This window comes from Salvelinus sp. IW2-2015, linkage group LG14, assembly GCF_002910315.2.
Source record: "Salvelinus sp. IW2-2015 linkage group LG14, ASM291031v2, whole genome shotgun sequence".
Classification (NCBI taxonomy): domain Eukaryota; kingdom Metazoa; phylum Chordata; class Actinopteri; order Salmoniformes; family Salmonidae; genus Salvelinus; species Salvelinus sp. IW2-2015.
Window position 1 is genome coordinate 51,630,614 of NC_036854.1, and position 11,647 is coordinate 51,642,260.

Below are 11,647 nucleotides of genomic sequence, written 5' to 3' on the forward strand. Positions count from 1 at the left end.
CCTGTTTGGAACACAATCTGAGGCACACACTTGCAGTTTGCCCCTGTTATGCTCTAAAGCTGACTGAAACGTAAAAGGTATTTAAAAAATGTCATGATGTTAATGTAATGCTCCAAAAACACTTCCTGGTTGTTATCTAAATGATCACCCTTTCAGACAGGAAGAGGACAAGGTATTCCACATCACATTTCTGGAATTCCACCATTAGAGTGCACCCCCAGTTCAGAAAACATGCATCTGACTAAAGGGCTTCTTTGATGCAATCGGTAATATGTGCACATGCAAAACAACATCCATATAGTGAATAATCTTTAATTTCTTCATCATTCCTCATGATTTTAATTAGATCAGACACATTTTTTTAAACAACGCATATTTATACTGTGTAGTCGTCTCTACATATTCTTCCCAACAGATGTAAGCTATTGAATTTACAACATATTGCCCCATTGGCATTCCAGAATAAATAGCATCAGAAAAGTCATACTCCCCGGCCTCTTCTATATGTGTTCTCCATAAATAGCTTAATATTTATTTGTATTATTTTATCTGTATTATCTTCCACTATGTAAATCAAATTGCTTGGGTGTATTGTAATATCAATTGCCAAAGGTGGAATAGCTCTGAACATTCTTTTAGACTTTTACAATTGCAATATTAGGGGAATTTTAGTGTACAACTTAATTTCTTAAATGTAAATGTTCTAATCTTACTACGCATTTAGTTATAGCATTTGTAAATGTCTTATGCTATTTCTGTATACGCTGCATAAATGTCACATTCGAAGGCCATCGTGAGTGTTTTTCTGAGTGTGTGGATATGGGGGGAGGGTCTCAGGATTGGCATCTTGTTGCCGATAATAAACTCCATACATACGTAGTAGATACAGTACACACATGGCAGGCCCTGCCAGGAAAACAATCCTGAAACCTTACAGCATAATACTTTAAATAAATCACACCACAGGAAAGAAACTACACAATTACTGTTTATGGCAGAGCTGCAGTCCTTATCTTCAAAGCAACAGAAATCCTTTTTAATCTGGATCAGGTCTGAACATTTAAAAAAAAGAAGAGACTGTTTAAACTTTTGAGAGGTTTCTCTGAAATCCCTGGTCTGGAGTTAATGTTGAATTMAAAGTATCTACGCAGAAAGCATCCACATTTGTATAATAGTAGACTTAAGTGTTTTAGACTAAACTAAATGACACTTTAACCAGACTTAACATTTGTTCGAAACTTCATTCACATGGCCTGTCAATCGAGTGGTCTAAGCATTTCTCCTACTTAAGACTAAAAAGATTTGCTGGGAGTTTATCAAGCATTTACCATGGCTTGTGCTACAAATAACCCAATGTCTGAGTCTGATAGTCTGCCCAGTTCACACTATCTAATTAAACATTCAAATATTGTCGTTGTCCGAGCAGACCAGATCAGATCATTGTGATTACTTATCTGCTATCTCTGAGTAGGCCGTCTAGGAAAGACACAGATATCATGGTATCTCAGAGGTCTAGTGAGGGCTATACATTGATACTGATTCTAGACCAGTTAATAATTAGAGACAATTACAATAAGATGGAGCTCTATCTGTCTGTCTGCCAGGGGACCTGGGCTATGGGCAGATCACACAGATAAGACCGGGGACAGGACAGGGAAGAGCAGTGGGTCAGATCAAGGGGCTATACACTCCCTAGGGGACAAGTCTTTACCTTTGGGTCAAATATGAGAATCTGGCACATTGCACAGGACCATGATGAGATACAGTTTCCATGACAGCAGTGCTTGGGTAGAACGGCAGAGAGGCTCAGTGACTGAGACTGCCTGTATTGGATGTAGTGCAGTAGCCTGCTGTGGCAATACAATACTTCATCAAATGCCAAAGCTCAACAGCCCGGACAATAAACAAACCACTCAATTCAACAGATAAGGTTCTTATCAGAGAGCCAGGTCCAGAATACAATTCCTAATTTGCAAAGAATAGAATTGACTCGAAAGGTTTGATGCCTCCTTCAATAGTGTATTTCAGAGCTACTGAGCAATGCATTTTTACAATGAAAGACATTTATGGATAACTCACTAGGGAGGAATAAAGTTGGAATCGGTTTATGGGATATGAACACTGATGTTTTTTCTGCATCATGACACAGTAGGCTGATACAATGGACAGAGTCATCATTGGTTCCTATTGGATCTCTAGAGGTGTTTTTTTCTTTTTCTAAACCAGCTGTGTTGTGCTCTTGCAAAGGTGCTGGTTATACTGTTAAGATGTACTTCCTCATCACTGAATGTATTACAACACTGTAATATAAATACCTTGATTTTGTTATTATTTTGTCTTATTTCAGTTACCAAGATGTGGACGTAAACTAAACGTTGAAAACAAAACTGAAGGAAAAGCAGATGAGCTATTTAGAATGTATGTAAAAGCACAAATCACCCTAATAAAGAAATAATCATGATGAAATTATCCCAAAAATGATGTAGCCGAATACACCCATTCTGTGTCTGGTCCCTGCTGCAGCACTGTAGCCAACCAGGGTTTAGTGGTCTGAGGATGTGGTTGTACTGTTGTAAGTTCTGTTTGGGGTCTGGTGTGTTATCTGCTCTGAGAGGTGGGGACATCATTGTGTTCAGCTAATGAGACCACGTTAAGCCCAGCCACCCCAGGGGGCATGTAATCGTCTCAGCTATCCCCACGTAGGACAGGGCAGGGCACTGTTTACAAGTGCTGGGGCTAGCACCCAGGGCTGAGGCCTGGGTCTATGTGATGTGTGCTCAGACACATGATTAGTACTGACTGGGTGCAGGAATAGAGGAGGGGACACGCCTGCTGAATTGAATTGGGAGAGGAGGGGAACACGACTGTTACATAGAATAGTGTCTTAGCCTGACAGTGTATCTGATGGCAGCCTGCTGAGCCCATACAATACACTAGGAGTCTGAACAAAAGTCCCCAGATTCCCACTCCACCCTCTCTCACACAGTTTTACGAAACAATGCAGCTCGCAGCTCAAACCTCATCACAAGTTCCTATGATAAACCACTGTGAGGAAACTCACCTGTATCTCCACATGGGACTGTTTTGTAAGAGCTTCGTCAACAAACATCCTCTTGTTAGAAATACTCTTTCCTATGTCTCCTTTTTGCAGTGACACATTTGTCATTGGAGTTACTTTAATACACAGAGCTTGAAAGTACAGTTGYTGAAGATCATCCGAGGATGGGAYATGGTGAATCTGWAKATTTTACTTTCAGTTCCACCACATACAAACGTAACCCCTGCATGCAAACCACACTGACACAATACAAGATGGTCCCATTGGTGGTGATGATGATTATATCCAGGCATGGCTATCAGCCTCATGTCACTCCATCCAATGAGCTTCCTCTTTCTACTGTACTGTATGTCCTTGGTCCATTGAGGGACAGCTGAAGTAACCCGTGTAGGATATGCTGGAGCCAATGCTGTCCCTCAATGGACCAAGGACATACAGTACAGTAGAAAGAGGAAGCTCATTGGATGGAGTGACATGAGGCTGATAGCCATGCCTGGATATAATCATCATCACCACCAATGGGACCATCTTGTATTGTGTCAGTGTGGTTTGCATGCAGGGGTTACGTTTGTATGTGGTGGAACTGAAAGTAAAATGTTCAGATAAGAGATAAGAGAACCCTTTTTGGTTCCAGGTAGACCCTTTTGGGTTCCATGTAGAACCCTCTGTGGAAAGAGTTCTACATTGAACCCAAGCGAGTTCTACCTGGACCTTAAAGGGTTCTACCTGGAACCAAACAGGTTTCTTCAAGGGTTATCTTATGGGGACAGCTGAAGAACCTTTCTAGGTTATGGATAGTGTAGGAACATCCACATCGAAGACAGTGTCATAGCAAGAATCTTTGTTCTGACCCATCCACGGAGAAGGTGACCCATCCAATGAGCTTCTTCTTCCTACTGTACTGTACATCCTTGGTCCATTGAGGGACAGCATTGGCTCCAGCATGTCCTAGGTTCATCCACATCCAAGACACTGTCATAGCAAGAATCTTTGTTCTGACCCATCCACGTAGAAGGTGACCCATCCAATGAGCTTCTTCTTCCCACTGTACTGTACATCCTTGGTCCATTGAGGGACAGCATTGGCTCCAGCATGTCCTAGGTTCATCCACATCCAAGACACTGTCATAGCGGGAATCCTTGTTCTTACATCCATGGAGAAGGTGACCCATTCCAGAGAAGGTGCTCTTCGGGTGAAGAGACTGTAGTGGAGACCCCTGGAGACCTCCAATGCTGATCTCTACACCTGGGCCATCCTGGCTCACTCCAAATCAGACTGAAGACAGAGAGTGTCTCAGGAGTGTCTCATATATGACTTCTGTCCAATACAATGGAACATTGTGATGGGGAATCTTCCGAGAACAATCCCCATTCAAACATTATAGTGACCATTCAGCAACATCACTGTCCCTAGCTGTTTGGATTTCAACACTCACAATGGCATGCGTGAAACAATGCAATGATAGGCCTACTGTGGGTCAACTGCCATCCATTAATTTATTAAGAAACCAATGAGATTACACACATCTACCTGCAATTCATAACAAAATAATGGTTAAGAATATAAGGAACATTTGGAACAGCTATAAAAAATAAATCACGTTTATATTTTCTGACCAGTAAATGCCAAAGGTAAATAGATACCAGAGTTAAGGGGGGGAATAAGATACGCTACTTTGAATGTCAAACATTATTTACAGAAATGTCAACCGAAACTAATATTATTGTATTCATGCTGAGTCATTCAAGCTAATTAATTCAAACCATTAGCGATTTTCACACGGCCGCTGCCTGTGTGTGCTATTTAACACTCGGATGTGGATTCCAACCTTAATTCTAACATTCCCTGAAAGACATTGCAATACATTTTGTGTTGTTAAAATAAAATGTTTTATGTGTTTTATTAGGCTAATATTAGGCTTCTAAAGTATGCTAATAAATAATAAGGATATCTTTTTTTAATCATTTTGTATTTTTATTCGGGCTAAATAACTTAATTTGATTAGTTTCATATGCAATGTCAAGCGCATAATCTTGATTAACGAATCCTGTGAGAGATCATGAATGCAGTATGTGACAAAATATCATTAACATCTTTAACTATAGGGCTAGAGCAAATTTTAACAAATAGGGCTATAGTCTACTAACACATATTTAGTGTGGCTATCAGCCTATGCTTTAATTGGAGCGCCTAAATTCGATTACTTCGTTCTGTTATCATTAGTCTGTCTAATAAGCAAACATACATTATATCGATTCACAAACATACACCTCAGGGCTCAAAGTTTCGTTGCGCCGACGCCCAGACTGATCTTTGACTTTGAAGAGTCTAAAAGAGGAGCATCTAGAAGAAAAAGAAACATTGACCACCCTGTTATTGACTGAACCGAAGAAACATCAGAACTGACTCGTCTGTTTGATCAAGGTGTCAACTTCCATTACCTTTTTCTTTTACGGGGCCTGAAGACATATCCAGCAATTCATCTGTCACTGCGAAACAGTGCAGGCGAAGGCCTAAATGAATGAAGACACTGCTGTGCGGTGTGTATTTTCACAACGCCTAGCCACAACAAAACATGACAGGTGGTGCAAACCAGAATGGATGACAGGCGTACCTGTGTCTTGTTGATTCTACATCTGCATAAACTGCTGTAATGACACTAGCCTCTTGTTGAAGTTGATGGGGATGTATAATCAGATGTGTAATCAACGAAAATAGAGTGGGATTATCATATGAAACCAAGAGGAATTCTATAATGTTAGGTCTTTTTTTGTAATAGACTAGTCATGCAAATTGCAAATCATACGGAATACACTGACTGAACTCAAAGGCTGCGCTTCACAGCCAGGGTTTGTTGACGCGCTGCGGTCATTTTCATATCTACATTTGTGAGTTCATGAACAATATCACGAGTTGTGAAAATGAAACATGTTTATATGAAAACAAGCTCGCCCTAGCTCCCTGGGGGGTTGTACTGTCCCACACAACTCCAAAAGATTTTCCTTCCTGACCTTTTAGGACTTCCTGTGCAAATCTTATCACTCTGAAAAACCTGACACGGCAATGGCTGACACGGCAAAGGCAACACGAACATGGCCAACATGTCAAAAAGGCCTGTTTAAAATAGGCTTCATATTTTTCTTACATATATATTTTTACATACTGGATATGTCTTTGTGCTAACCCATGGAAACCCACAGAATGTCCAAGATAGCTTTAGCTCAATAGACTATTGTATTATAGGCCTACTGATGAATCGACTTGAAATAGGCCACTGTCACACACAAAGATAAGCTTGTCATGCACCCTTATCAAACGTTTAGATCTCGCTTTTGTTMGGGGTAAATATGTGTGTACATAATCCTATAATAAACCTGCCTTGATCACGTTTGTTTCAGTGTACCCATAGGTGTAAAACGTGCTTTGAAAGAGACAGTGGACCTGATAAGTGAGGCTGCTGCCTACATACAGACTTGAAATCATTGGCCACTTGAATAAATGGATCACAAGTCACTTTAATAATGCCACTTRAATAATGTTTACATATCTTGCATTACTCATCTCATATGTATATACTATATTTTATACCTTCTATTGCTTCTTGCCTATCCTGCTCGGTCATCGCTCATCCATATATTTATATGTATATATTTTTATTCCATCCCTTTACTTAGATTTGTGTGTATTAGGTAGTTGTTGTGGAATTGTTAGATTACTGTTAGATATTACTGCACTGTCGGGAACTGGAAGCACAAGCATTTCGCTACACTCGCAATAACATCTGCTAATCAATACAATTTGATTTGATTTGATTTGAGGAGCGTGCAATTGGCACGTGACTTATAATGAATAACTAAAGTCCTGCCAGAGAACTTTGATGTTAGAGGATAGATGTCCAATTGATTTAATTGTATTTATAACACACAGAGGAAAGGGAAGTCATGCCTTAATAGAAAAACGGAAAGATATTTCAAAAGGGGAACAAAGTAGGCATCCGATTCATTTGGCATAAGGCATAGGAATTTGCCAGCTTCATAAAAGGTAAATCCATAATGGATACGTTGTTATTATTAGCCTTCAACTTCAAAGGGAAAGACGGCCTATGTCACATTTGCCAAGATTGTCGTGATCCAATCGAGCAGTCATTGTACCGAATCATGAGAGCATTTATCACGAATCATTAAAAAAATTAAATTATATAGTTTTTTAAAATTCGATAGGCAAATAATAGACCTACAGGTATTATTTTTGATTTAACATTAAATGGCCATTTGATTGATTGATGATCGACTGAGCGAGGCATCAAGAACTATCACGGACTTGAGAGAACACCTTGATTTGACACCTTAAATCCACTCCTCCTGGCCTACTATTGGTGGATAGACACCCGGGAACGCATATAGCCAATGTCCATCACTAGTGGAGTAGGAGAGCAACCTCAAAGCAACATCAAAGGTAAAAAAGATACATAACCATGTACTTTGATCGGATCCCCCCACATTCCGATCTTTGCACAACGAAAGCCATGTTTGAAAGCGACGAGTTTTGCGGTACGTCTTCCCAGAGTGAGCAGATGTCCGAGGCGCAATCCCTCGGCTCTGTACCATCTTGTCATCTCTCGGTCAACTCCGACTCCAGCTGCTCTAGTCCTGAGCCGAAACCATTGGCAGAACCACGGGTCAGAAGGCCGCTGAACGCCTTTATTATCTGGACCAAGGAGGAGCGCAGACGCCTTGCCAAACTCAACCCTGAACTAGAGAACAAAGAACTCAGCAAAATGCTCGGTAAGTTTTATTCACATAATTTCCATTTGAATTAAAACTATTATGAGACTATTCATATTTCAACAATTACCAAAATCATTATTAGCCTATTAACCAATTGATGAGGACAGACATAGCAAGTTAGCTGAGCGTAGCATGCATATTGTGGTGTTTCTATACTAATATCTAATATGATTGTGTTGCTGCAGGTAAAACTTGGAAGGCCATGTCTCTGGCAGAGAAGCGGCCCTACATGCAGGAAGCAGAGTGCCTGAGAGTACAGCACACCATCGACCACCCCAAGTACAAGTACCGGCCCCGCAGGAAGAAGCAGCTGAAGAAGGGCCCCAAAGCCCTACCTGTGGAGGCCCTGGTCCCTCTCAACTACCTAATCCAAAACCAGTGCCACCAGCAGCAAGCCTACCCAAACCCAGCCATCTACCCAAACTCCCAGGCATACTTCTCCCATATGCCCGAGACCTACCCAAACAGGTCCAATTACCCAGACCCATCATCCACATTCCCTAACAAGCTTCTAGAATACTCTAACACAGGGACATACCCAGCAGAGCCTCATCCATACTACTCTACCCAGCATGGGCTGCAGCAGTGTGAGGCCCCCAGCCCAGCCTATGCTGTGTCTCATTGGGAGCAGGGGGACTTCATGGTCCAGGGCCTCCAGCTGTTCTCCTCCACTGACCTCTCTCTGGAGTTCTATCTGGAGCAGATTCACCTAGATATGCTGTATGATCTGGACCGCAGTGAGTTTGAACAGTACCTGAGCCCGCCCCCATGTAGGCCTGAGCCAATGGAGTACAGTTATCACCAGCAAGGCAGCCTACGGGAGGCCTGAACTATGTAATTTGCCATATATGGCAAAGATTTTAGCTGTCTTTGTTGTTCACAGTATAGATGGGTTGGCTGACAACGTCATGAAAATGATGCACTCTCATCGATGAGGCAGAAGGCTGTGTTGTGTTATGATTCTGAACGATCAGATAGCTAYGAAACATGACAAGAAGCTGCCATGTGGGGAATCGTAGGTGGCTCGTTTCAGCTCGTTGTATCTTGTTATTGATACCATTTCTTGTTTTGAGGGGTTTGAACTCATGTCATGTCTATGCTAATATGGCAAAAATTCTGTAGCTAGCTAACCATGTATTTGAGAGATAACAAGTGCTCATTGTGCGAAGGTTTTATGTTTTCAATAAACATTTGGAGACAAAATATAGTTTACATGTTGTCAGCAATCTAAGCCAACCCTGTCTGTTTTCCCCCATAGTTGTGCACGCTTCGGTTGAGTTGCTAAACAACCAACCTGTCTATGTCAACTCCAAAATGTAATAATTTAAATGATTGTTTTTTTCCCCAACTTATTTYATATTATTTAGAAGTATGGAAATGTTATTATATGTTTTAAAGATGACATTTTTAGCATTGTTATTTATATTGTATATTTTGTTTTTGTCAAAATGTATTCTTATTGATGAATGTTTCCAACCCAGTATTTCTTATAAATAAATACATCTAAAATAACCTTACATTTGGATGTCCTTACTCTCAAGTGAATGCTATACAATTAACAGATTAAAATGTGTGGTGCACTAAATTATACAACATTTCAACAGATTCATTTATAAAGAAAACTATATTTTGATGGATGACTGGCAACAAATGATCTGGAATATTTATTACTTATGTCAACAAACTGGAGTGGACTGAGAGGCTGTTGGGTTTTTTGCTTGCCCAGCCGTTGGCAGAAGCCAGGCTGTTGACATACTGTTTTATCTCTGGGCCTATGTCTTTCTTGACTGGGCGAGGGGAGGAAAATAGGGTGGGCGCCAGGGGCATAAACCTCCGCACTTCCTGTTTCATTTTAAAACATCTCACAAAGGCTCTAAATATATGCCAAAGATCCACACATCTCCCGACTCYTATGCCTCTGGCTGCCAAATGTTTATCCATTTATGAAAATGTTTCTCTCACTCTGCCCCAACCTGACTGGGCACAGGCCCAGGCAGGTTAGCTCCATCAGCCAAGCAACGAATGCTACAATAAAACACATCACAAGTCCCCACTCCACACTCAAATTCACCAACACATATTTTTTTGATGCATCCTTTATTGAGGGTTCACATGAGGAAACATTGAATAATGACAGGGATGGTTATTAATTGTGGGGAAGGGGGAAGCGCAAGATGGAGGCCAGGGGACTGAGCTCCAGCGACCTGCCCAAGGAGAGAGGGCTGATTAGGGGCCTAAAGAGCTGCTCCACTCAGCACTTCCAGGCTCCAACCCACAGATCCCTGAATGAACGGAAGAAATCTGACGTCAGGTCCATTCCCATGATACTCATGTAAAACCGTCAGACAGTGTGTGTTTATGTGTGACTGAGAGACACTATCTCTCTCACACATAAATACAACAACAAGCTCAATACACAGGATATTTTGAAGGTTTGAAATCTCTCCTTTCCTCTCTCAATTCAATTCAAAGGGCTTTATTGGCATGGGAAACATATGTTTACATTGCCAAAGRAAGTGAAATAGACAATAGACAAAAGTGAAATACACYATAAAAAAATGAACAGTAAACATTACACTCATAAAAGTTCCAAAGGAATAGAGACATTTCAAATGTCATATTATGTATATATACAGTGTTGAAACAATGTGCAAGTGCAAAAGGGAAAATAAATAAACATACATATATGGGTTGTGTTTACAGTGGTGTTTGTTCTTCACTGGTTGCCCTTTTCTTGTGGCAACAGGTCCCAAATCGTGCTGCTGGGATGGTACACAGTGGTATTTCACCCAAAGATATGGGAGTTTATCAGAATTGGATTTGTTTTCGAATTCTTTGTGGGTCTGTGTGATCTGAGGGAAATATGTGTCTCTAATATGGTAATGCATTTGGCAGGAGGTTAGGAAGTGCAGCTCAGTTTCCACCTCATTTTGTAGGCAGTGTGCACATAGCCTGTCTTCTCTTGGCAGCCAGGTCTGCCTACGGCGGCTTCACTCAATAGCGAGYCTATGCTCACTGAGTCTGTACATAGTCAAAGCTTTCCTTACTTTTGGGTCAGTTACAGTGGTCAGGTATTCTGCCACTGTGTCCCCCCCGGCCAAATAGCTTTCTAGTTTGCTCAGTTTTTTTGTTCATTCTTTGCAATGTGTCGTAATGTGTCGTAATGTCTTTTTGTTTTGTCATGATTTGGTTGGGTCTAATTGTGTTGCTGTCCTAGGGCTTTGTGGGGTCTGTTTGTGTTTGTGTTTGTGAACAGAGCCCCAGGACCAGCTTGCTTAGGGTCACTTCTCCAGGTTCATCTCTCTATAGGTGATGTCTTTGTTATGGAAGGTTTGGGAATCACTTCCTTTTAGAAGCTCTCAATCTCTCTCTCTCTCTCTCCCTCTTTCTCTCTCTTTCTCTTACTCTCTCTCTCTTGTGCACAATTTGTTGATCCCTTCTCTAAACTAATCCTACATTTCTCTACTGTGTTTCTCTGTTGTAATTTGGTCTCTTAGCTACAATCCATATTCCGTTTCAGGAATTTCCTGAAGGACCAACAGAGACAGTGTCAATGATAGCAGTGAAAGGATTCATCGTTTTCTTCCCCCCCAGTTTTTTAAAACCATGTGACCTGATTAGGAAAAACTGGTCCCATCATGGCCCTTATAAAACCTTTTTACAACTGATTAATCGCTGTCATACCTTATAAGGGTCTAGAGTTTTCCTGGTTAGGTTAACAGATAAGGAAAAACTCTGGACCCCAGGAGACAAAAATTGCCCCACCGCTCTGGGACCTATGGTGGCACCAGTCTGCTTGCAG

General features: G+C 41.1%; 1 protein-coding gene across 1 annotated transcript; it reads left to right on the forward strand.

Moving 5' to 3' along the window:
* Window positions 1–7,532: 7,532 nt before the first annotated feature.
* LOC111973577 (sex-determining region Y protein-like) lies at window positions 7,533–8,674 on the forward strand. The gene is made up of 2 exons (XM_024000953.1): window positions 7,533–7,842; window positions 8,031–8,674. Exons 1-2 carry the CDS (start codon window positions 7,533–7,535, stop codon window positions 8,672–8,674), a joined length of 954 nt encoding a protein of 317 aa, XP_023856721.1.
* The last annotated feature ends 2,973 nt before the right edge of the window (window positions 8,675–11,647 follow it).